We start from the raw sequence: 27,318 nt of genomic DNA on the forward strand, positions 1-27,318 counted from the left end.
TCCCCTACACGCCGTGCGCCGGCGCCGGCTTCCTCTGCTGTGGGGTTGTGCGCAGTTTCTGCCCCACGGCCTCCCAGAGGTGACCTTGAGCTGACTGAAGAGGTGTCCGCTGGGCGGGCGTCTGGAGGGCCACCTTCCCTTACGTTCGTTTCCTCCTCGGATAGAGAACTGGCCATTTTTGCCTCTCATCGGCCGCCGTATCGGCCTTTCAGGACTTAGATTCCACTGGAGTCCGACTGCCCGGCCATTTAACCTCGGGACTTACGGGGAGGAATTTTATGTTTTGGTTTGTTTGTTTGTTGTTGTTGTTTAACCCCACATATGCACTCTAGATGTCAGTGGAGCCACGCCCCTCACCCCTGCGCTTGAAATCCTGGGAACGAGGCCTCCCGATGGCGGTCACGTGACGCCAGCGTCCGGCGTGTCCTCGCCGGGCAACCGTCCTGGAGACCGACACTGCTGGCTGCAAGATGGACATCATCTACCCGCTGGCGGTGCCCAAGGGGCGCCGGCTCTGCTGCGAGGTGTGCGAAGCCCCGGCCGAGCGGGTGTGCACGGCCTGCACGGTTACTTACTACTGGTAGGCCCTGAAATGTGGCACCTGGGTGCCTTGCTTGAGCCGTAGCACCGGCTTTGCCGGGCAGCTCTCAAGGCGGTTTCGGGACAGATTTCTCTGTCTGCCTCTTCTCCCACTGACCCATTGGCTACCTGAGGTTTTGTTGACCATCTTCTGTGCGCTATGCATTGTTCTAGCAGCCGAAGTTACTGGAGGAATACTTGGTGATCTGTACCCCTTAAAGATCTAACATACCCATGCGGAAGATAGATAAGTAAACAAATTCACAAAAAGGAAAGATCATTTTAGAGAGTCAAAAATGCTGTGAAGACAAAGGAAATGTGTTGGGAGTTTGGACGGATGGCCTTCCTAAGGATAGATACTGATTTGAGGATAAAAAGTAGGAACAGCCCGGGATGGAAGTGCTGGAGGTAGAGTAAGGCTCTGGAGGGCAGATTGGTGTGCTTGAGGAATAACCAGAAGTGCGCAGCCACAGTGCTGAAAGTGTGGGGAGGTGAGTTTTCATTTATTCAACCTAACATCCCCTGACTTTTGCTTCCAATTAGACCCTACGTGGGACCGGAGATAAACAGCTAAGTTGCTGATGTCCAGAAACCTAGTCCAGAGCGGACTATCTTGTTTTTGAAGTCATTATATAGACCCTGCGTGACAAGTACTGTTACTCAGGTTGTGCTGTTTCCTGGGACCTCAGAGGATGGAAGCATGGTGACTGGGGCAGGTATCTGGAAAAGTTCTCTGAATAAATAATGTTTGAGATGACTCTTGAAAGATCAGTAGGAAATTGCTAGGTGAATGAACAACGAAGAAAGAAGGGCAGGGTACTCCTGGCCTCCAGGTCTGCTTCGGTAAACGGTGAAAGAACAGTTTGTTCAGAGCTGAAGTAGAGAAAGTAGTAGTGGAAGAAGAAGCCTTCACTGATTTTCAAACTGCAGACTAGACCCAGGAGCAGGTCAGGAATAAATCAACAAACATTTTAGGGGAAAAAGTAGAATAAAATAGGAAGTATCACAGTAATCCTACTTGAATTGTTTCTTGAAACTTTCTAGTGTTTTATGTGGTGTTTGTAATGATTAAATATTTCTTACTAAAAAGAAAGTTTAAAAACCATTGTGATAGGTAGGAAGAAGAGTTTAAACCAAGAAGACAGAGGTTAGGGCCACATGGTGACATGAGGTCAAGAAGTTTGGAATTTATCCTCTGGGAGGTTTTGACAGGCTCTCACTTGTGTTAAGGAAAGATGACAGGTAGCAGTGTGGAAGATAAATTCAGGTAGACCCTGAAGGCTGCAAAAATGATCAAGAATTTGTTGCAGTGGTCCCAGTGGAGAGTGAATATACTCCTCAGATTGAATTAAGTGTCCTCAGTGCTCTCAATGGCACTCTATATATTCCCTATCCTAAAACTTGTGACACAGATTGAAATCAGTCATTTAATAGTTTGTATTCCTCACTAGGTCTGTATATCCCATGAACGGAGGGATGGCATCTGTGTTTTCTTTGCTGTTTCTTCAGTGCATTTAGAATACAATTCAGAGTTTGTAGGAGAAACTATAAAGCACTGGTCAGCTCTCTACCTGCATCTCCTACCACACTCATCCTCTCTTCCTTGATGCAATTACAGAGGTTTTCTTTCAGTTCTGATTTCCTAAGTCCTTTCCTCCCTCCGTTTCTTTGCCTAGGCTGTCCTCACTGCTGGGAACATCCATTTCAACCCCAGATATTCCTGGAGCCCTCTCATCCTTCAGTTCTCAGAAATGTTATTTCTAAAAAAAAAAAAAAAAAAAAGTTATTTCTTCAGAGAGGTCTTTCCGAAAATACACTTCACTTATTTTTCTGTCTCACCTTTTCTTCATTTTTCCTGTACTTCTGTATTTTGTGTTTGCTTGTGTAATATCTGTCTTTTACTGAACCTACTGGTCCACATTCCAGGCACTCAGTGATCATTTGTTGAATAAGCAAACTTCTGAATGGATAGTAAACCTATTAACACAGAGAGATATGGTGGTGGGTGATGGATTGGGTTGGGGATACAGAGTTTGAGGGTCTTCAAGTCACTTGGAAGAGATGGCTAGTGAACAACTTCATGTACAGCCCTGGCACCCAACGGAGAGATTGGAGTCCTTTGGCTGGTATGACCTTCTACCTCTTTCCCTCTCACCTTCATCCCTACACCCAGAAATAATTCCTTCTTCCTCTCGCTCTGTACTCTCGGTTGACTCTTATTTCCCTTTTTCATTTCAGTTGTCAGCAAGTGTGTTAGGTCAATTTTATTGTGTTCTGTTAATGCAGGGTATTACATTGAATGCATATTGAAGGACGGTCATTCATGTGCTGTCTTATGATGTGCATCATACCCATCTGTGTATACCCTACAGTCTCTTGCAAAGTGTCTTAAAATAGTTGAAACTAAATTTTTGATGAATGCTTAAATAAATCATTATTTCCTATGCCCTTATCCACCATTATTTCCTTTCTTCTCTTTCACTGCTTTTAATTCTCTTTAAGGCCTTCTCCTCTCCCTCCACCCCACCCTGCCTCTTTTCTCCAGATTTCTCTATCCTTGTATCCTGGCAATTTCAGGATTTTTCCATAAAATAAAGCTGAGGTAATTGTTCTATATCTCAGAAATGGGAGCTTTAATACTCCTCCCCCACAAGGTTTTTGTGGTTGAATGTAAAGCATATAGCATCATGACTGAGACCAAGTTGGCACTCAATAAATATTCTTCTTGTTCCCATTTAAGGAGCAGGAAAGACAGTCATTTGGAATTTGTGAAATTTTCTTTTCCTTTTTCTGCAAAAGAGTTTCTTTCCCGGTTGTAAATGTAACTCATGCTCACCATAGAAAACTTGAAAATATAAAAAATAAAGAAGAGAAGTAATCCATAATCTCACAACCCAGAGATTAATAACCTGACATTTTGATCAATTTCCTTATCTTCTTCTCCTGTCCGTATATCTGTTTTATATACTCTGTGTAATTTTACACATATTGTTCTGTATTGGATTGTGAGAATGTTGCCAGGGAATTGAACATTTGTAAGAAAGGATGGTTTTATTAAAGTACACACTGAAACATTACAGATGGTAAAAGAGGCTTGTACTATAGGTGAGCAAATCATAGCATATAGATAAGAGTAATTTGAAAAAAGTTTTCCTTTTATTGAACTTACGGGGCACAAATTAAAATGCTTTCACTGGCCAGGAAGAGAAAACAGCAGTGAAGTGGTACTCATTAGTAGGAGACAGTAGGATCTGTGGTAAACTGCAGAATGAATGTCCTGCTTAATAACATCTAAATTCAGTTTTAAAAACAGGATAATAGCCAAACAAAGCACATTTGGCTCACAAGCTACTTGATCGTGAGCCTTGACTGAAAGCATCATTTTTCAGCTCCTTTATGCATGACCCTGTGTTAGGTGTTAGGGGTGGGGCAGATGACTAAGGAAATAACAAATAGGGAAACAAGTAAAATGAATAAGGAAAGAGCTCATGCATATATAAATAATGCTCATTTTATTTGGAAAAGCAAGATACGTCAAATGCTCTCGGTGGAACAAAAGTCTGGGTAGTTAAGTACTATTTCCATTGCTTACACAATTACTCAAGAAGCCCTTATTTAATAAATACCCTATGGAACTCAACTATTTCTATATCCTGGCTGTTAAGTGCTTTTATGGATTTGTTTACAATAATTCTCTATTAAAAAAAAATTTAATGGTTTTATAACTTCTGTGATAGCAGCTGCAGTTTATGAAAAAAATACTTCAGTGGCGACTGGGTGGCTCAGTCAGTTAAGTGTCTGCCTTCAGCTCAGGTCGTGATCTCAGGGTCCTGGGTTCAAGCCCCATGTCAGGCTCCCTGCTCAGCAGAGAGTCTGCTTCTTCCTCTCTCTCTGACCCTCTTCCCTGCTTGTTTGTTTAAAATATATATATATAAAATATATTTATTATGCTATTATATTTATAAAAATATATTTACTTATATATGTATATATTTTATATTTATATATACACACACATATACATGCACACACTTTATTCCATTTCTGTTGTCCCAGAATAAGGAAGGAGAGAGAGTGCTTGAACAAAAGTATATGTTGTCTATGACTGCTTTTCTGCTACAACAAAAGAGTTGAATTTTTGCAACAGATACCATGTAGTTCTCAAAGCCTAAAATATTTACTGTTAGGCCCTTAACAGAAAAACTTTGCTGACCCTGTGCTCGGTTATTGTTACCAGTTTTAGAATATGTATAATTGGAATCAAACAGTTAACTTAAGCACATTTGAGTAAAAATATACAGTAGGCAAAAGAAATGCAAAAACTCATGATTTATGTATCCAGCAACAGAGTCTCAAAATGCATGAAGTAATAACTGTTAGGCTGAAGGGAGAAATAAATAATAGTTGAACACCTCAACTTTTTCCAGTTTTCCACTGTCAATAATGAACAGATTAGAAAGGCGATACGAGGCTTCAACAACACTATAAACCAACTAAACCTAACAGATGTCTATAAGACACCACCACCAACAGCAGAATATACATTCTTCTCAAGCACATATGGAACATTCTCCAGGATAGACCATGTATTAGACCATAAAGCAAGTCTCAGTAAATTTATAAGGATTGAAATTATACAAAGTATGTTCTGGAACCACAGTGGAATGACATTAATAACAAGGAAATGTGAGGAATTTATGAATACATGGAAATAACTGTTTTAAACAACCAGTAGGCAAAAAAGGAAATTACAAGGGGAATTCGAAAATGCTTTTGAGATGAAATGAGAACAAAAACACAAATATTAAAACATACAGCATGCAGTGAAAGCAGCACTCGGAAGGAAATTTCTAGCTATAACACATACATTATAAAAGAAGGAAGATCTCAAACCTAGCCTTCCACACTAAGAAACTAGTGGAAGAAAAGCAAACTCAACACAAAGCTAGTGGAAGGAGGAAAATATAAAAGATTAGAGCAGAGATAAGGGCAATAGAGAATAGAAAAGCAATAGAGGATCAACAAAACCAAAGCTTAACAAAATTGACAAACCTTTAGCTAGATTGACCAAGAACAGAACACCCAAATTACTATTATTCAGAAATGGAAGTAGGGACATTGCTAGCAACTTTGCAGAAATAAAAGATTATAAGAGAATACTATGTACAGTTGTATGCCAACAAATTAGAAAACCTAGATGAAATATATTCCTAATATGACACAAACTACAAAACTGACTCAGGAGAAAAAGAGTGTCTGAGTAGATCTCAGATATTAAAGAGTAGCTAGCAATCAAGAACTTCCCACAGAGAAAAGCCCAGGACCAAATGACTTCAGTGGTGAATTCTATCAAATACTTTAAAAAGATTTATTACCGGGGTGCCTGGATGGCTCAGTGGGTTAAAGCCTCTGCCTTCGGCTCAGGTCATGATCCCAGGGTCCTGGGATGGAGCCCCGCATTGGGCTCTGCTCAGCGGGAAGCCTGCTTCCCTCTCTCTCTGCCTGCCTATTTGTGATCTCTATCTGTCAAATAAATAAATAAAATCTTTAAAAAAAAAAAGATTTATTACCAATCCTTCAAAAAGTCTTCCAAAAAAATAGAAGAGGAAGAAAAAATCCCCAACTTATTTTATATAAGGCCAGTGTTATACCAGACCAGACAAAAACATCACAAGAAAAGAAAACTACGGATCAATATCCCTCGTGAATATGGATGCAAAAAGTCCTCAACAAGATACTAGCAAGCCAAATCCAACGGCATATAAAAAGGATTATACTTCATGACCAAGTGGTGTTTCTCCCAGGAATTCAAGGTTGGCTGAACATACTAATACCAATTTAAGACTTCATCTTAACAGAAGATAAAAACCGCATAATAATCTCAATAGATACAGAAAAAGTATTTGATAAACTCCAGTACCCTTTGTGATAAAAACAAATTAGGGATAGAAAGGAACTTTCATAACTTGGTAAGAGGTATCTATGAATAAACTAGAGAGTAATACAAAACTAACATAATTCATGATCAAAGACAAAATTCTCCCCCCTAAAATCAGGAATGAGACAAGAATTTTGCTTTCATCACTTCTATTCAATACTTCTAAAAATCTAGTTGGGGGAATTAGGCAAGACAGTGAAATAAAAGACATCCAGCTTGGGAAAGAAGTAGTAAAAGTACTTCTATTTTGCTGATGACATGATCTTCTGTAGGGAAATCCTTAAAGAACCTGTGAAAAAAGCACAATGAACTATTAGAGCTAATAAACGAATTCAGCAAGGTTATAGAATTCAAGATCAATGTGCAAAACTCAGTTATATTTATACATGCTAACAGTGAACAATCTGAAAATGAAATTAGGAAAGCCATTCCATTTACAATAGCATCAAAAAAATAAATAAATAAATTTAACCAAAGAAGGGCAAGACCTATACACTGAAAACTAAAAAAAAAAAAAAAAAAAAAAAAAAAAAAAAAAAATTTGAAAGAGATTAAAGACCTACATAAATGGAAAGATATTCTATATTCATAGTTTAGAAGACTTAATAGTAAGATAATAACACTTCAAATTGATCTATTGATTCAATGCAATTCCTATCAAAACTCTTTTTTGCATAAATGGACACACTGATCCTAAAATTTAAATGAAAAGACAAAATACACAGAAGAGCTAAAAAGTCTTTTAAAAGAACAAAGCTGGGATGCCTGGGTGGCTCAGTGGTGGGTTAAGCCATTGCCTTCAGCTCAGGTCATGATCTCAGGGTCCTGGGATCAAGTCCCACATCGGGCTCTCTGCTCAACAGGGAGCCTACTTCCCCCTCTCTCTCTTTCTCTGTCTGCCTCTATGCCTACTTGTGATCTCTCTCTGTCAAATAAATAAATAAAATCTTAAAAAAACAAACAAAGCTGCGGGGTGCCTGGGTGTCCCAGTGGGTTAAGCCTCTGCCTTCGGCTCTGGTCATGGTCTCAGGGTCCTGGGATCGAGCCCCACATCAGGATCTGTGCTCAGCAGGGAGCTGCTTCCCCCTTTCACTCTGCCTGCCTCTCTGCCTACTTGTGATCTCTCTCTGTCAAAAAAATTGATAAAATCTTTTTTAAAAAATAAAAGAACAAAGCTAGAGTACTGATACTTTTCAATTTCAAGTGTTACTGCAAAGAGGCACTAATGAAGACTGTGGTAGTGGCATAAGGATAGACATATAGATGAATGGACTAGAACTGAGAGTCCAGAAATATGCTTGTATATTTATGGTGACTAGATGTTCAACAAGGGTACCAAGACCATTCAACTGGTAAAAGAAGGGTCCCTTCTGGATGATGGTGGGATAACTGCATAGCCACATGCAAAAGAATGAATTTGGACTCCTCCCTTTCACCATAGAAAGGGCTAAATGCAAGAGCTAAAAGCAAAACTTTCAGAAGGGAACATAGTTGGAAATCTGTGTGATTTGGGATTAGGCAACAGTTTAGCTATGACACCAAAATCACAAGGATCCAAAGAAAATAGATTAGTTGGACTCCACCAAAATTTAAAACTTCTGTGCATCAGAGAACATTATCAAGAAAGTGAAGAGACAACCCACAGAATGGGAGAAAATACAAATCATATACCGGATAAGGATTTTATATCTAGAATATGTAAAAGACTCTTAAAATTCAACAATAAGAAGATAAAAGACCCAGTTTAAAAATGGACAGAAGATTTGAATAAACAGTTCTCAAAGAAGATATACAAATGGCCAATAAGCACATGAAATGGCGCTGAAAGTTATTAGTTATTAAGGAAATACAAAATAAAACCACAATGAGAAACCACTTCACACGCACTAAAATGGCTGTAGTGAAAAACGAGAATAACAAGTGCTGGCAAAGATACAGAAAAAGTGAACCCCTCTTGTATTGCTGCTGTGCTGTAGAATGGTACAGCCTCTGTAGAAAACAGTTTGGCAGTCCTCAAAAAGTTAAACATAGAGTTACTATATGACCCAACAATTCCATTCTTAGGTATATACTCAAGAGAACTGAAAGCGTGTTCACACAAAAATTTATACACAAATGTTCATAGCGGCATTATTCAGAATAGCCAAAAATAGAAACAACTCAAATACCCCCAACTGATGAGTGGGTGAATGTACAGCCATACAGTGGAATATTTACTCAGCCGTACAAAAGAATGTAATACTTATATATGCGATGAAATGGGAGGAACTTTGAGAACATTATGCTAAGGTAAGAAACCAGACACAGAGGGTCACATGTTGTCTGTTTCCATTAATAGTAATGTCCCGAACAGGCAAATACATAGAGAAAGTACATCTCTGGCTTCTGAGCACCAGTGGGTGGAGAAAAGAAAGAACCAGCTAGAGCAAATGGAGTTTCTTTTTCGAGTGATGACATTGTTCTGGAGTTAGACAGGGTGATGCTTTTACAACCTTGTGAATGTATTCAAAACCACTAAATTTAAATTATATTTTGAAATGGTGAATTTTCTATGGTATTTGAGTTAGGTATTGATTTAAAAGTGTAAAAAAGTAATTGGAGAAAGGGTCAGGATCGGGTAATAGATGTGGGAATCAGTCATAGCGGCAGGTATTTAAGGAGTGGGAGTGGATTCTCTGTAGGACTGAGGTCCTGTCCAATAACATATTTAAAAATACTAAATCTGTATGTAAAACTCAGAAAAGCTCTCTACCAAGCTGTCACCGTGCTTCCCTCTGGAGAGCTAAAAATTAGCTGGCTCCGGAGTACAGGCTTACAGTAACGACTTGAGCTCTCCACTCCTCTGCTCCCTTATCATTGAAAGAATAGCTTTTGTTTTGTTCTCAAAAAGTTGAGTAGTTACTAGCAAAAGCTGCCCTGCTGCCCCGCTGGGATTGGGGATCATTCCTAGCGTGTTCCTGTGAGGGTGCCCCCTGGAGCAGAGGAGACAGTGTCAGTGGTGCTCTCTGGAGCCACACCACACAGCGGCACTCGTTCCTGGAGAACATCTCTAGAGCCTCAGCAAGAGGCTCTTCCTTCCCCAAGAAAAAGACCCTCACTTCCATCAGCTGTGATGGCCAGAGATTCTGAAAATGGCCTTAGAACAAGGTTATTAACGAAGCGGAAGAGGAGATCACCCACAGCGTCACCACGTGCCTTTGTAACTTCATTGTGACCTGTGCCTGAAGAGACAGCGGCTTCCCACCCCCACTAGTCATTACACCACCACAGAACCACATGTAAAAGGAGAGATTTGAGTCAGAAAGGGCTTTGGGTTCCCTGCCTGTTAGGTGTTGGCCTGCCTTTTCTAGTTTTTAGGGCAAAGCCAGTAGGCTGCTAGAATCTCAGGCCAGGCCAAAGGGAAAGATAACGAAGTCGGTGTTTTCGTTGTCAGTGGTGTGGTTCATCAAAGAGCTGACTGGAACAGCATCCATGAGAAGATATGTCAGCTGCTGATTCCGCTGCGCACTTCCATGCCCTTCTACAACTCAGAGGAGGAGCGGCGGCACGGCCTCCAGCAGCTGCAGCAGCGGCAGGTGGGTCCTGCAGGGCTGGGACAGGCTGAGCTCAGGGTCTACCCCAGACAAAGGGTGTCCCTCATCGGGATCACCAAACCAGAACCTCTTTGAGGACAGAGACTTGGTTTTATGCCTTTATGTCCTCAGTCAGTTGTTCTCCACGTAGTTACTGAATACCTACTGTATTAAGTTCCGAGGACTGCTGTAACAAATGGCGTTACTCCACACAATGGCTTAAAGGATAGGAATGTCGAAGTCCAAGGTCAAGGGTAGGTGTCAGCAGGTTTGGTTTCCTGAGGGCAGGTGCATCCCTGGTGTCTGAATTTCTTCCAAATTGGATCAGGGGCCACCCTAATGGTCTCATTTTAACTTACTCACCTCTGTAAGGCTCCCTCTCCAAATTCACATTCTCAGGTAATAAGGGTTGAAGTATGAGGGCTTCCACATACGAGTTTCGGCCATAACGTCCATATATGCCAAGTATGTTGATAAGAGCGTAGGAGGTAAAAAAAAAAATGGTGTATGAATACACTGATGAATTCATAAAGGAGATTTAAAAACTTCTATTATGGGCGCCTGGGTAGCTTAGTGGGTTAAAGCCTCTCTGCCTTCAACTCAGGTCATGATCTCAGGGTCCTAGGATCAAGCTCCACATCTGGCTCTCTGCTCAGCATGGAGCCTGCTTCCCCGCCCCCTGCCAGCCACCCACACCTGCCTCTTTGCCTTCTTGTGATCTCTCTCTGTCAAATAAATAAATAAAATCTTTAAAAATTTTTTTTTTGTTTTTTTTGAGAAAGGCTTTGAAGCAATGCAGAGCCGACATTCTTTCTGATACTTGGAAAACAAGATAATTCCAGAAAGAAAGAGAAGAAGTTTCTCTCAAAATTATAACTCAAATAGAAAGTCAGAAAGTTTTAGAATATCTGGAGATATGATAGTTTTGCTAAACTACAATTTTATTACAAACACAAGAATAATATTTACTTAATAACTTTATACTGAGCTCTCATTTATGCTGATCAATGAGCCAAGGTGAAAAGACATTTATTCCTGGACCTCGAGGAGCTCACAACCCAGGTTTCCCTTTTTATTTCACCTATTTGGGGTCTTATGTCCACCTTAGTACAAGCAGGTTAACTAGGTGCCCTTAATCAGCTCATGAGATTGTGGCCCTAGCCCAAGTGTACCTGTGCCCACCAGCGCCTTTTTGCTTTACACGATCTCAGATGGTCTAGTTTTTTCTTCCACAGAAGCATTTGATTGAATTCTGCTACACCGTAGCCCAGAAATACCTCTTTGAAGGAAAACATGCAGCTGCTGTTCCCGCAGCTTTGCACTCACTTCGCTTCCGCATGAATGTGCATGGCCTGAGTTCCGTAGAGCTTGTCCCTGCTTACCTGCTGTTGGCCGAGGCAAGCCTTGGTAAGTGAATTGACCTGGGGACCCCCCACCCCGACCCCGGTCCCTTAAGGAGTACTCTATGGGGATCAATCAGTGGCCAAAGGGTAGAGACTTGGTAGTGGCTCCAAGATAGCCTTTTATAAAAGAGCAGTGTTGCCGTAAAGTTTGGCACAAGTTGGGGCAGCAGATGTCAACTTTTGGCTACTACTGACCAAACTCCACTCTAGCTGACCTAAGGAAAAGGAGGACATTTATTAGGACACTGGAGTGTTCCAGGGGGATCGAGGCTTCAGGAGGTCTTAGAACCAGAATGGTGTAACAGTCTCTCTCTCTCTCTCTTTCTCGGTCCTTGTGTCTTGTCCCAGCTTCTATCTCTGCATCTGCTTTATTCACCCTCTCTGCAGACCAGGTTCTTCTGCCCTGTGCCTACCACGGAAGACAGCTACCCTAAAATATCAGATGTAGCTGAATTTCCATGGAATTTCCATCTTCTCCAGGTTCAAGGAAGGTAGAAGAAATAATTAGTATCTGATTTCCAGTGTTAAATTCCTAGAAGAGAGAGTTGTGTTGACTGTTTACCTTTACCTTTGTGTCAGGCTCACATGGTTCAAAGGGGATTATAGAAACCTGCTCCAGTGGAGGGAGAGGGAAAAAGAACTATATTTCTCATGCTGTGGATGAGAGTGGGAACGCAGACTCGGCAGAGCTCCATCCCACATGGCGGTTGCTACAAGAAGAGAGTTAACATCTTGGAGGGGAATTAACATTTTTGAGACCTGCAGCATCTTAGTTACTTTCCAACCACTTTTGCCATCTTCATAGCCACGCTTTTTTTTAAAAAGCAAACTTTTAAAAAGCAAAACTGTTGGAAATGCAGTACACAGAACCTCTTGAGCTACGTGAGAGTAAGTTGCTTGCCTGATGCATTTCCTAGACATTCTCCATGTACAACCATCGTCTACTATCGTCTTCCATCATCTACTAAGCCAACCCCGTTCACGTGTCGCCAGTCGTCCCAATCACACCTTGAGAACAGAAGGATACAGTTCAAAATCACGCTTTTCATTTTGCTGCCATGTGTTTTTCGTCTCCATTCTGGAATAGTTTCTCAACCACTCCTTAACCTGTATGACTCTGACACTTATAAGATTAAAGGCCAAGTGTTCTATAAAACGTCCCTCAATCTTGGTTTCTCTGAATCTCCTCATGGCTGGACTCAAGCGATGTCCCTTTGGCAAGAGTGTCAGAAGACAGTCTCTGTCTGTGTTGTTCGCACCCCATCCTGCAAGCTGGCACATGTTTTCAGTTTGTCCCATTCCTGAGGGCACCCAGTTAAATTAGTTTATTAAGGTGATATCTGCCAGGCTTCTTCTTTGTTTACCTTTTCTCCTTTTTCAACTAATAAGTATTTTATGGGCGGGGAATTCTGAAACTGTGAGTATACCATTCCATCAGACTTTCAGTATATTCATTTATGCATTTATATCAGTATGAACTCTTGGTTCCCTAGTCTAGTCAATGGATCAATAATCTGTTACTAACTTTAATTTAATGCTTAGGCTATTCCTGCATTTGGCAAGTAGCAGCCCATTCAGACTGGCTTCCGTGTTTCCTTGACACATCCCCATTGTTCTTCGATCACCTGCCTGCTTTCTGGAACATACCTCCAAGGAGCCTTGATTTTTTTTTTTTTTTAGTGAGAAATGGAATTCAGAAAGCAAGAGTTGTGCACTTGACGTATGTGTTGCTATTGGGGTCAGGTTGCTCCTGTACCTTCTTGGGGGACAGAGGGAATTTGTATAAATATAATAATGTATACACACATTACATCTAATTACATCTTCACTTAATCTCTCTCTATACAGACAGAGATATGACATACCAGTACTTCTAAATTCAGTCCAACACCACCACAGGGTTCGGTCTGATTTCCTCCCGTTCTATAGCTGTAGTTCTCTGACAGTGAGAATGCTGGCTTCCTTTTTCATTAATGTATTTATATGTTTCATCAGTTCCCCTGTATGAACCAATCTCCCATCCCCGAGCCTACTTTTTCCCCTTGTAGATGCCCTTCTCTCTTTCCATGAGCTCTGACTCCTCATTCAGGGCTGCCTCTTCTGCATGGATCCCCTCCTCGCTGGCTTGGGCTCTGACTCCCCCATACCAGGCCACATAACTGCAAGACTGCCCCCCTCACCCCACTCCAGTCTGGCCCCCTGTTTCAGACTGCCCTCCACCAAAACTACTAGGAAGAGCACCGGGCAAGGAAATACAGCCTAGGTTCTGTGTATTTCTGACACTGACTAGCTGTGGGATTTTGGAAAAGTTCACCCTGGCCTGAGTCTTATCATTCTTATCTAGATTATTGCCTGTTAACTGGACTCTTCACCTCTTTGGCCTCCTTACAGTCTGGCCTCTACACAAAATGTGGGTCAAATCCCTCTACCAAAGAAAAACCAGATTCCCTAAGCAGCCAATGGGGTGCAGCTTGGTCCGGCCTTCAAGAGTCTTGTCACCTCATCTTACATCTTCTCTCCCTTCTGGTTACACTGGCCTTCTCTCTTCCTGTTCTGGAAGGCTCTTCTTGAGCCACGCTCCCTGCCTCTCCTCCACCCCCCTCCACCTAAATAACTCCTATTCATCCTTCAGACCTTAGCTGAAGAGTTACTACCCCCTTGTCTGGAAGCCTCTCAAGCCCCCAGACTGGACCAGGTTTCTTTTTAAGTACCCCCCCTTAAAAACCTCTTCCTCTCTTGTGGGCACTTATTTCAATAATAATTCTATATCCAGAGGCACCTGGGTGGCTCAGTCGGTTAGGCATCCAACTCTTAGTTTCGGTTCAGGTCATGATCTAGAGGTCATGAGACTGAGCCCTACATCAGGCTCTGCACTCAGCAGGGAATCAGCTTGAAATTCTTCCCCACTCCATCGCCCTCTGCCCCTCCCTTATCTTGCACGTGAGCTCTCTCTAAAATTAAATAAAATCTTTTTAAAAACCCAAAATACTACTACTAATTATTCTACATCCACAGATGAGATTACTTAATTAAAGTCTCTCTTTCCCACTAGACTATAAGCTCAGGGAGAGCTGGAACTGTCCCTATTCTTACTCATCAGAGTGACTTCACACCCAGAATAGCTCTTAGCACAGAGGAGGTGCTCAGAAACTCTTCTCATAAAACCTGACATCTGGTGGGCACTGTGAAAGCATTTGGTGAATCTGAGTCCCCTTCACAGAATTGTTTTGAGGATTAAATGAGTTTGTGTGTAATGAACATGAGAGTGCTTTGCAAGCTGGAAAGCCTCGTCTAAATGAAGTTCTCATTATACCTTCCCCAGTCATTGAGAACCTTGCCAACCTTTTTGAAAGTCTAAATAAATCACATTCGTTGTGCACATGTCTCTTCCTCATCTAAGAGATTCCTGCAGACTGGAGTGGAAAAAAATAAGAGGTATTTAGCCTTTTCTTTTCTTTTCTTTTTTCTTTCCTTTTTTTTCTTTTTCTTTTCCTTTCTATTCTCTTCTTTTCTTTTTTTTCCCCCTCTTTCCCTTCCCTTCTTTTCCCTTCCTTTCCTCTCTTCTCTTCTCTCTCTTCTCTCTCTCTCTCTCTTTTTTGGTAAAACTTTGGAATTTTAATCAACTAGAGATGCTATTTTCAGTAACACTTCAAAGAACTGCCTTACTCGTGGCTCAGTCATTCAACATCTGCCTTTGGCTCAGGTCATGATCTCAGGGTCCTGGAATCGAGCCCTACCCGGGGCTCCCTGCTCAGCGGGAAGCCTGCTTCTTCCTCTCCCACTCCCCCTGCTTGTGTTCCCTCTCTCGCCGTCTCTGTGTCAATTAAGTAAATAAATAAAATCTTTAAACAAACAAACGTAAAAGAGCCGCCTTACTCATCTTCCCCCACTCCAGTCAGGATTTTGGAACCAGGGAATCTGCGTTCAAATTCCAACTCTTTTTTTTTTTTTTTTAAACTTATTGACTTACTTTAGAGAGAGAGCACGAGTGCACGTACCAAAGCACACCCACAAGTGCGGGGAGAGGCCGAGAGAGATAATCTCCGAGTGGACTTCCTACTGAGCGCAGAGCCCATCAGAAGGCTCTATCTCACAATCCTGAGATCATGACCTGAGCTGAAATCAAAGGTCAGATGTTTCGCCAACTGAGCCACCCAGGGACCCCTCCAGCCCTTTCTTTACTGGTTGGGTGACACTAGCTATCAAACTCTTCTTACTAAGTGCTCTTCCTTCTGCCTGGAATGCTTTTTCCTCTGTTATGTATAGCTGGCTTCTTTCCAATCATCAGGTATCTACTTAAATATCACCTTCTCAGAGAGGTGTTCTCTAATCATCCAATCAAAGTAGGTTTCTTCCTGCTTTTTTGGATGACTGTATTCTGTTCCTTTCCTTCCTAGCAGTTTATTTTTCTTTGTTTATTTTTTTAAGCTTTTATTTATTTATTTGACAGAAAGAGAGCACAAGCAGGGGGAGCAGCAGTCAGTGGGAGAGGGAGAAGCAGGCTCCCCACTGAGCAAGAAGCCCGATGTGGGACTCGATGCCAGGACCCTGGGATCATAGCCTGAGCTGAAGGCAGAGGCTTAACTGACTGAGCCACCCAGGCTCGGTATTATTGTATTTATTTCCCTTTATTATATGCTCCTTGTGGTCAGAGATCAAGTCTGTTTTGCTCACTAGAATGCATCTAGCGAAGTGGTAGAGATTCTAAATTAGATGAATGCGTTGCGTGGTTGGACAAATGAATGAATGTACATTCCTCCTCAGATATTTATCTCACAGGGTTGTTGGCAGACTTAGATCACAGACGCAAATGGCCTAGCATAGTGTGCCTACAGCAAACAGCGGGCCCTCAGCAAATGCGAATTCCCCCTCCTTCCCCTGGGTGCCTCCCAGCCTCACGGATAATTAGATAATTATCTCTGACTGCTCTGTGCTGTGCTCCTTTGCTTTTCTCATCAAGCCTTCTGAAATCTTCCCCCTTCACGTCTCTCAGATCAGCGGCTAGCCCAGGGTAGGCCTGTTGTCTCGCCCTGCAGAGCAGAGCCCTTACTCCTTAACTGGCTATCCTTTCTCTTTCTCTTCCATAAGCTAACGCTAGTAACAGGACCCTTTAGGACAGTCTCCCTTCCTTTGGCAACTTTGTGTACCTAGTCCCTCCACTCCATCCCTACACCTGTCCAGGCAAGCTGTGTAGTAAAGTCACACCTAAACTTACCCACTCACCGACCAGTGTAAGTTCCGGCCTGCTGGGAGCAGCACATTCCTCCTGCCTCACTATACCCACTCTGTGGCTTTAGGGCCTTAAGGTCTTTTTTCTCCCAAGTATGTCTGTTCCTTTGGGATGCTTGTGCAGTTGCTGGTTCAGCTTGGCCTTGGGGCCTTCCTTCTTTGGCATTGCCTTCTTGAAGGGGAAATGCACGATGAAGGTGAGAAGTTTCCGCTACATGTCGGCGCCCCCTGCCAGTTTTCTCCCCACCTAAATAACCTTTGCTGAGAGTCATTTGCTCGGTCCGAAGCTCTTATATTATATAGAAAATCCAGATGGAAGATGTGACTTGTCATGGTTGCATGAGCCAGGATCCTCGGCCTCCGCCTCTTGCTTCTAATCTAGTATTTTCCCATTTTAGTTGGAACCTCAGTCATGGGAACTTGCTTCTTTCCTCCCTTCGATTGCTTCTTCAGCTCTCCTCCTTTAATTCCGTGACCTGTGATTGCAGCTCGGGTAAGTGATGTCTGCATGTGAGCCAGGCCTGGGAGGGAGGACACGCAGAACCAAGATTGACTTATGAGGGCTTTGTGTCCTCCTCTCCTGACCTTTCCTGGCACCCCCCACAGGAAATACCTCCCACCCAGAGCATACCTCCTGCGATGCAGAAGGCTGGCGGAGTAGCGACCTGTCCAGCTCTTACAGCCTCCCAAGGAGGCAAGCAGGGAGGCAGGAAACTGTTATGCATCTTTACAACCAAACAACAGTTTTAAGTGTCAGCAGTATTTGAATATTAGAAATAAAGGTGCCTTTTACTTGGGAACCATGTGTTGTCCATTCTAGCCCCTAAATGTCTCTTCTGTATCGGCCCCATCTTCACTCACTGCCTTAGTTCAGGCTCTTACCAGTCCTTGCCTGAACTCTTTCAAAAGTCCTCTAGCGAGTCTTTCACTCTACGTCCTCCCCTCTCATCCCTCCTCCACCCTGGCTCCTGGGGATCCTTCTAAATCGAAATCCAATTCCCTCCCCCTTTCTGAAAATCCTCCAGTTCTTATCCACATGCATCCCGCTCCTTGGCACAACTCACTAAGCCCTCCAGCCTTCTGTCACCTGTCCCCGGACTACCTCTTCAGCCTCATTTCCTGCCACTTGACCCCTCACACTTTGTGCTTCAGCATCGTGGTTCTCCAAACACAGCCCACTCTTACATATCGCCATGGTTCTGCATCTGTGTTACCTCTGCCCGCATGCCCGCCCTTCCTTATCTGTCGGGAAAACTTCTATTCATCCTCAAAACTCAGCTCAGGGGCGCCTGGGTGGTTCAGTGGGTTAAGCGTCTGCCTTTGGCTCAGGTCATGATCCCAGGGTCCTGGAATCGAACCCTGCATCGGGCTCTCTGCTCATCAGGGAGCTTGCTTCCCACCCTCTCTCTCTGTCTGCCTCTCTGCCTCCTGTGATCTCTCTCTGTCCAATAAATAAATAAAATCTTAAAAAAAAAAACCACAAAATTCAGCTCAGATTTTCTGGTCTCAGTTCAGCAGCTATAATGAATACCACAGACTGGGGGGCTTAAACAAGAAACAGTTATTTCTCACAGTTCTGGAGCCTTAAAGTCTAAGATCAAGGTATCAGCAGATTTGGTGTCTGGTGAGGGCCCCCTTCTGGGCTTGGAGACAGCCGCTTTGGCACTTATCCTCATATGGCAGAGAGAGGGGTCACCCCTCTTGTATCTCTTCTTCTATAGCACTAATCCCATTCATTGTGTAACCATCACTACATCTCATGAATCCACTCTCATGACCAAATTACGCCCCACATCCAAATACCATCACTTTGGGGATCAGGGCTTCAACAATGTGTTTTGGGGGCTACAACATTCAGTCCATAGCACTGGCCTCGCCTCACCCCATTCCATTGCCCCTCTCCAGCCCATCCATAGAATTAAACACCTCCTACTCTCTACCACCTCGAAACCTTATGATGCTACTATTACTGCACGTCTGCTATGTTATAAATATATTTTCACCCATGCATTCCCTAAACCCAGCTATAAGGGCAATGCCTTTGATTCATCTTGGAATCCTCATCTCTCAACACAAGGCCTGGCACATAAAAGATATTAAGTATAAGTGATACATGTACTTTTAACTGAGATACAGTTCACATACATAAAATCCACTCTTTTAAAAAGTATAATCTTGGGGCATCTGGGTGGTTCAGTGGGTTAAAGCCTCAACCTTCAGCTCGGGTCATGATCCCAGGGTCCTGGGACCGAGCCCCACATCAGGCTCTCTGCTCAGCGGGGAGCCTGCTTCCTCCTCTCTCTCTGCCTGCCTCTCTGCCTGCTTGTGATCTCTGTCTGTCAAATAAATAAATAAAATCTTTTTTTTTTAAAGTACAATCTTGTGGTTTTAGTATATTCACAAGATTGTGTAACCATCACTATATCTAATTACTGAACATTTACTTACCCCCAAATGGACCCCCATACCCATATTAGTATTCACACTCCATTCTTCTTCCCCACAGTCCCAGGGCCGCTATTTTCTGTCTACGGATTTCCTATCAATGGAATTGTACAATATGTGACCATTTGTGCCTGGCTTCTTCCTTTTCATGAAATGTCTTCAAGGTTTACCCTGTTGTTCCATATGTCTGTATTTCATTCCTTTCTGTGCCTCGTAATATTCCACTCATGGGTATGGATCGACCACATTTTGTGTATCTACTAATCAGCTGATGAGCATTTAGGTTGTTTCTATTTTTGGCTGTTATGGAGAGGCTGCCATGAATATTCACGTGCAAGTTCTTGTGTGTCAATAAATGTTTGAGTCAGTGAACATGGGAGTGAATGGGTGCTGACTCACATTTCATCCTGTGTCCTCTGGCCGGAATATGAATTGTAACCTTCTTTACTTCTTTTGGGCAGGTCTGGGCCACATTGTCCAAGCTGAGGAGTATCTATCCCAAGCCCAGTGGACAGTCCTCAAATCAACTGAATGTTGTTCTGCCACCCACTCTTTACTGCATCGGAACCTGGGACTTCTCTATATAGCTAAAGAAAACTATGAAGAAGCCCGTTATCATCTGGCCAATGATGTAAACAAGCTAAATTATAACATCTGAATGTTTCTGGGAACAGCTATGCTTAGTTTTGATCTTTTTTTTTTTTTTTAAGATTTTATTTATTGATTTGAGAGAGAGAAAGAGCATGAGTCTGGGGAGAGGGGCAAAGGGAGAGGGGAAGCAGACTCCCCGCTGAGCAGGGAGCACCACAGGGGCTTGATCCTGGGACTCCGGGATCATGACCTGAGCCTAAGGCAGACGCTTAACCGACTAAGCCACCCAGGTGCCCCTGTTTGTTTGTTTTTCTATTTGAGCATTTCTCTAAAACTTTCTGTTGACAGCTGACTGCTGAGGTAGTCCCAAGAGCACAGTTCTAACAACCTGAGTTCTAACCTTTCCACTTCCTGGGTGTGCATCCTTGGCCAGGTCACGTCACTTCTCCAAGGTCGATTGTTCTGAGTACAATAAAGGTAGAAGAGCACAGTTGTTAAGAGAAGGGCTTTACTTCTACTCTTGAACATACTGTTGGACAAATTATTTTACCTCTTTCATCAAGCATAGACAGAAATCATTCAATAGCGTATGTCTCATTGGGTCATTGAAGAGACTAATAATAGAGCACTGTATATGCAGAAATTTGCTATCAGTTTTACACACAATATCAATGTTTCTATGTCAGAGTGTGGTTGTTCAATTTAAACCAGCTGTTTGTATATGAACGTTCTTTATAAACTGTAAAACTATGTACAAACGTTAGATAAGATGATGATGAAGGTGATGATGGAGCAGTTCCTCCAAAATTTAATGGAGGTTTCTATAAGGATTTCAGTGGTGGACAATATGACCAGAGAGAAAAGTTCCTGAGCCTGAAATCTGGATGAGGTTAGGGTCAGAATTCAGTCTTAGCACCAGTTGGTTCTCTGTTTAGCCTATCCACTGGGCAGCCCTCCCCCGGGTTGCCTCCACTGTACAATGTCCATAAATCCACTGGAAACATTCTTGTGCTGGTTATTCTCCATATCCCTTTACCCCAAATCCATTCACTCCTCTACTGTGCCCCGGGAGTCTGACCTCTATGGACTACACAACCCAGAACCCATTGCCTTCTGGTTTCTGTTGGATTTAGAGAGTGAGAGGCATGGCAGGGGAGTATTTGTTGGGAGGAGATAGAGGTTGGGAATCTACTCTCTCTGCTGCCTTTCTGCTCCATCCCAGTTCTGGCGGGGGCAGTATTCCTCCATAGCCACAGCTCCTGGCAGGTGGCTTTCTCCCATAGCTCTCTCTCTTGTGGGGCTCTGGTGACCCGATTTCTCCCTTCCTTTTTCAGGAGTCGGGACAGTAATCGTCTCTTCTGTTGATAGACCTGGTGTTTCACTAGCTCTTTTTGGTTCCTTAACCTCTGTATGTCTCTTGAAATAATCCTTTCATTAAACCGTCATCTGGAAGTGCTTTGAGGGTGCCATCTATTTCCACCTAGAAGACTGACTAATACACGTCTTCATTTGTGTTTTCTCTGCACTCTCACTTATAATAAATTAAGCAGAGACACAGATTCTGTCTTAGGTTAGGCCACACAGTTAAGAAATGGATCAAGCTCAGATTCTTCAGGCTACCTTTAAAAAAAAAAATCATTTCCTAATGGATACATACCATAAAATTCACTCACTCTAAGTGTACAAATGAATGATTCGGAGAAGACTCACAGAGTTGGGCAGCCATCAGCACAACCCAGTTCTAGAACATTCTCATTCTCATCACCCCAGAAGCCCCTCACAACCCCTCTGCAGTTCATTTCTCATTCTGACCACCCCCCTTCACCCCAGGCAACCACTTTGTCTCTATAGATTTTCCTTTTCTGGACATTTAATGTAAACAGAATGACATGTGATCTTTCCATTTGATTTCTCTCACTTCGCGTAATTACTTTGAGACTCGTCTGTGTTGTCCTATCAACGCTTCATTCCTTCTATTGCTGCGTAGTATTTATCATCTGGAAATACACAATTTGTGTAGCCATTTATCACTTGATGAACACTGGGGATGTCCCCACTGTTTGGGTGTTATTAATACCACTGCTCTAAACATTTGTATCTGAGTCTTTGTGTGGACACATGCCTTCATTTCTCTTGGGTGTAGTCTAAGAATGGAACTGCTGGGTCATATGGTAACTCACCATTTAACTTTCTGATTTTTGAGAGCTGCCAAACTGCTTTTCACAGAGGCTGTATCATTTTCTAGTCTCCCCAGCGCTGTGTGAGGGCTCTGTTTCCTCCCCATCCTCGCCCACACTTGTTCTCTGCCTCTTTGAGCCATCGTGGTGGGTGTGAAGTGGTATCTCATTGTGATTTTATTTTGTATTTCTTTAATGACTAATAATGTTAAGCCTTACTTCATGTGTTATTAGCCATTGGTCTTTCTGAAGACATGTCAATTCAGAGCCTTTGCCCATTTTTTTAGTTTTAATTGGGCTGTTGTAAAAGTTCATTACAAAGTCTAGGTGTACAAGTTCTTTATCAGATGTATGACTTCCCAGGAGAACTAAAGTGCCCCTTCTTCCTTCTCTATAGATTTATTTTGCCAGTTGTGCATTTGGAACAGAGGACATCAGGACCTCAGGGGGCTACTTCCACCTGGCTAATATTTTCTATGGCCTTAAAAAATTGGACCTGGCAGACACCTTGTACACCAAGGTGAGCTGGGGAATATGGGAACGGAGCCTTGGTACTTTGGCCTTCTAAGTTACGACTGGTGTCAGACCATTGATGAGAAACTTGAGGCTCAGAGAGATGAAATGACTTGCCCAAGATCACACAGTCTGATACATGATATATTCCACTTTCCTTTCTTCCTGTATCTCCACAAGCAAAATAGTCTAGGCTCAGATCTGGCCTACTCTCCCAACAGGTCTCTGAGATCTGGAGTAAATACTTGAACGATCGCTACCAGGTGCTCTCACGGGTTCGCATCCAGCAGATAGACTTACTGGGCAAACGATTTGAGACCGACACTGGCCTGGGTAAGTGGCAGCTCTCCCTGGAAAGCAGAGCAGTGACTTCATCCTTCCTAATCCACAGGCATTGTCCCCATGAGGAAGAGCCACTGTCCCTGTCGTGGAGCACATCCGTGCCATCTTCTGTATTTTGCTGATGAGGCCATGGAGACAGGAGGAGTCAAAGAGATTCCACCAGTGTTGGGAAAAATTCAGATCCCTGGCACCACACACAGCCTTTCTGGGGGGGGGATCATCAGGGACAGATGTGGAGAGAGAAAGAGCCACCAGAGACCCCGTGATTTCTCCACACCTCTACTTCTGATGTGTTATCCCTCCAAGGCACATAAGCCAGGGTAAACTCTCTGGAGATGTCACACTACTCATTTGTTCTGGTGCCTTCTCCTCTTCCTTTACTGGACACTGAGCTTCTCAGTGGCGGGGCTGGGTGTCATCCCTGTCTCTGTCCCCAGGCTCAGCAAAGGGTGGGTGCCGCACAGCATCATTCCCTCTGAGCTAGTAAAAAGGGACAGAGGACCTAGTATCTGCTCAAAAGACACATGCAGTATGGTTGATGGGATGGAACCTAGGTGAAATAAAAGGAAATTCCTACCAAATACACATTATATTATAAGCTGAGTCCCAGAAGGAAGAGATGAGTACAGTTGGATGGTGTTGAAGAGGGAAGACTTCTTGCAGGAGAGGTTTTGAGCTAAGATTTTAAAAAATGAACAAATTTGTTGAGTTTTCTCTCATTATAAAAGTGGCTTATGTTAGAGGCACCTGTGTGGCTCAGTAGGTTAAGCATCTGCCTTCGGCTCAGGTCATGACCCCAGGGTCCTGGGATTAAGCCCCGCCTCGGGCTCCCTGCTTCATGAGCAGCCTGCTTCTCCTGCCATTGCTTGTGCTCACTCTCTCAAATAAATAAATAAATGTTTTAAAGTTGTATGTGTTAAAGCAGAAAACTTGGAAATCATAAACATCCAAAGGCAGCGAGCCAACCTTAGCATTATGGTATATGTCCTTTCTGTCTTCTTCTCTAAGCATAGTATCTAAAGAGTGCTTATAAGCACCTGTCCCAAATAACTCATAAGTCAATAAAGGATCATGAGAGTAGGACCTGAAGATGCTCAGAGGAAGAATAAGTGGACTCACTTTGGGGGGGGGTGAAGCAGAAAGGCCCAGATGCTCAAGCACCCTTGGGTTTGGGAGAGGATTAAGTCATTGGCTGCCCCAGTCCTGGGGGCTCTTGCTCTCCAGCTGAAGCTGAGTGAGACCCAAAGAATTCCGCTGTGACAGCTTCCTGCATTGGGGGCCTAAGAAATCAAGAGTTTGGGACTCTAAAAGAGACAAACCATAGCTACCCTGAGACCTGTGGGGGTGAGCAGGTTTTGTAGAGCTGCTGGAACTGCCGGGCTTCCTACTCACACGTGGTGAGGAACCTGCTGTGCTTGTCAGTTCCATGCTCACCCTTCAGGGGAGACTCCACAGCCCACCAAGGCCTGCTTCTTCATTCCAACTTCCTTCTTTTCCATTGCAGATGAAGCCCAGGAAGCAGAAGCCATTCAGATCCTGACTTCAATCTGGAACATTCGAGAATCTACATCTGACACAGCCCCCCAAAAAACGGTCTTTGTTCTGAAAACCCTGTTCATGCTTTACTACCTGATGATGAATTCTTCAAAGGCAAGTGTTCCCAGAAAAGCATCCTGTCAAAAATGGAGGTAGAAATTCCTCTAGTTGAATTTGGCTCTGTTTTGCCCAGTTGCATGGGCTTTTGCCCTCTGAGTAAGCTGTCATTTTAAAGCAGCCTGGATACTCAAGATGTTTCTCATTTGTTGAATCCCACCTGCGTCATGGAAACTGCATTGTCTTCTTTCCTAGGGACATGCCCATCACTAGCCTAAGTACTTCCCATGCACTATCTTATGTAATTGTCAGGCCAACTTCCTGAAGTAGGTATTGTATTATTCCCACTTTACAGATAAGGAAACTGAGGCACACAGAATTGTTTGCCCAATTTTTTTTGGAGGAGGGGAAGTCACAAGAAACAAGGGACAATGCATAATATAATTTCAGATAGTGAATAGCGCTTCAAAGAAAAAGAAAAGCAGGCAAAGAGAGAGACAGAGAGGGAGGCCTGGCTGGAGGAGGCCTTTCTGTGTGAGTGTCATGGAAAATCTAGGATTCCCTTCCCCCCTCCCTCCCTCCCTCTCTCCCTGTCTTCAGCAAACTTTACTAAGCACCTACTGTATGCCAAGACCTAGAGGAGTTCACAGCCCGCAGGTTATAATTGAGTGTTATAGCGAAGACCAGGGTACCATCTGGGATGGGGTAAGAGTGCTTAGGGAACAGGGAAACATTTCCATTGACTTTCAAAGCTTATACTGGACAAAACCTGTTTCCTCCAGTTCAGGGTTCACTTTTCCACATGAACTCAAGGAAGTCCTCACCCCAAGGCATGGGTGAAAGATGTTCAATCTACAAGAGGTCCTTAGAGAATAGGGACACATCAAGGTTGACACCTCACTTCCTTTAGGTCTTTACTCAGCTGTCTTTTCCTCAAAGCTTTCCCTGGGCCCGCATTGAAAGCTACAAAACCCCACTAATGCCACTGGTGCTTCCCAGCCCCCTTTTCTACTTTATTTTTGTATTTAACATGTATCCCTATTGAAGATACGATGGTGTTTTACTTGCTTGTATTGCTATTGCTTCTTCCCACACTGTGTCGGAAGTTCCACGAGGGCGGGAATTTCGACCTGTGATCACAGTACCCGGAACATAGTAGCCATGTAGTAAATATTTATTAGGAGGTGCCTGGGTGGCCCAGTCAGTTAAGCGTCTGACTCCAGCTCGAGTCATGACCCTGGGATCCTGAGATTGAGTCCTGCATTGGGCTCCCTGCTCCTTGTGGGGAGTGCTGCTCCCCCTGCTTGTGTGCTCTCTCTTTCTGTCAACTAAGTGAATAAAATCTTTAAATAAAACAAATAAACAAATATTTATTGGAAGGAAGGAAGGAAGGAAGAGAGGGTGAAGGAAGGAGGAAAGAAGAGCCAGCCCAGAGGCTGTCCCAGGATATCCTGTGAGACCTCCGTCCCAGTGAAAACTCTGGACCACATGCCCCCAGGATGGCCCTTATCACATGGTCTCCCAGAGTTGCTTCAGAGAGTCCCGATGAAGACCCTACAGAGGTCTCACTTTGCTAAGAAGGTGTACTAATTTTTACTTAGTTTGTCAAGCCAGGTGGGTTTTTCTGGTCCCCCATGCCCCAGCCGGCACATGTGTGGCTAGCTGTAAGGACCTGGGGGGTGGTCCCAAATTTCCAACAAGAGCTCAGTGGCTGGTGTGAGAAGTGGAGGGGGTCCTTTCCTGTGTTTCTGGGTTGAGCAGAGATAGGGCTTCCCCATGTAAAGCTTTCCTCTGACAATTTCTTTTTGTAACTGTGATTCTATTCCAGGCACAAGAATATGCCACGAGAGCCTTCAGTCTGGCCAAAGAACAGAATCTCAGTGTCCACGAACAGGATGCCATTGAAGAGTTACTAAGTCTTATCTCAGCTGAGGAAGCTCATCCCATTACTTAGTGACCCATGATCTCAGCACCAGGGGGCTGTTCAAGGGGCTACTGAACGTCTAAAATATACCAGTTTGCACAACTGCTTTGAGGTATCACGACTTGCTCACACCCACCTCCCTGCCCTTTCCCCTGGGCCTGCCCACATAGCCATGTTTTTATTCTTACACAGAATATGTGAGGAAATGTACTTTAGGCATAGAAATCAGTAAAATTGATCTTTATCATGACCTTTGTACTTGGCTTCCTATGACTTTGTATGACTTCGAGTAATGTGCTCTCAGCTCATTAATATGGTACTTGGAATTAAACCACAAACAGTTTATGTTTACCAGAAGCCATCCAGGTCTTTGCCACAGAAGGGTGTGGGAGATACAGGTATATTAGACCAAAGTTTTCCCATTCTGCTGGAATTAAGTTAGCATTAATGTGAGGTAGATTGTGGTTTAAATGTCCATTGTAGTTCCTAAAGCAATCACCAAGAAAATTACTCTGCAAAATAGTTACAAAGTGACAAATAAATTAAAATGGTGCACTAGGGGCGCCTGGGTGGCTCAGTTGGTTAAGTGGCTGCCTTAGGCTCAGGTCATGATCCAGGGTACTGAGATGGAGTCCTGCATTAGGCTCCCTGCTCAGCAGGGAGTGTTTCTCCCTCTGCCTCTGCCTCTGCTCTTGCTCTCTCTCTTTCTCTCTCTGACAAATAAATAAAATTATTAAAAAAAAAAAAAGAATAACAGATCATGAAAAATAAACGTTTAACAAAGTAAATACTTTGAATGATTACTTGAATGACAGACCATGTCATCAGTTTGTCCAATAGAAAACTTATGTCTTTACTGGTTTTCATCAATATTGATGGCAATATGATGGAGATAAATATTTTAATAGATTTTAATATATGCCCACACAAACATACAGTTTCGGTAAGTAACAAATGTTTAAATAAATACTAGCAGTCTTTAAAAGCATATGGACAGGGGTACCTGGGTGAC

At 43.2% G+C, this 27,318-nt stretch overlaps 1 protein-coding gene across 1 annotated transcript; it reads left to right on the plus strand.

The window, feature by feature from the left end:
* Positions 1–26,556, plus strand: ZMYND12 (zinc finger MYND-type containing 12). Its single transcript, XM_082751128.1, has 8 exons — positions 1–580; positions 9,951–10,092; positions 11,325–11,496; positions 19,628–19,797; positions 22,332–22,454; positions 22,669–22,780; positions 24,294–24,439; positions 26,211–26,556. Exons 1-8 carry the CDS (start codon positions 471–473, stop codon positions 26,334–26,336), a joined length of 1,101 nt encoding a protein of 366 aa, XP_082607254.1. The 5' UTR covers positions 1–470; the 3' UTR covers positions 26,337–26,556.
* The last annotated feature ends 762 nt before the right edge of the window (positions 26,557–27,318 follow it).

Source organism: Mustela nivalis (genome assembly GCF_964662115.1).
Source record: "Mustela nivalis genome assembly, contig: HAP1_SCAFFOLD_2401, whole genome shotgun sequence".
Taxonomy (NCBI): Eukaryota; Metazoa; Chordata; class Mammalia; order Carnivora; family Mustelidae; genus Mustela; species Mustela nivalis.

Excerpts from the sequence above, each read along its gene's own strand:
- ZMYND12 (XM_082751128.1), top strand. The coding sequence starts at position 471 with ATGGACATCATCTACCCGCTGGCGGTGCCCAAGGGGCGCCGGCTCTGC. Across the intron at positions 581-9,950 it reads TGCACGGTTACTTACTACTG|TGGTGTGGTTCATCAAAGAG; the intron begins GTAGGCCCTGAA and ends TTTCGTTGTCAG. Across the intron at positions 24,440-26,210 it reads TGATGATGAATTCTTCAAAG|GCACAAGAATATGCCACGAG; the intron begins GCAAGTGTTCCC and ends ATTCTATTCCAG.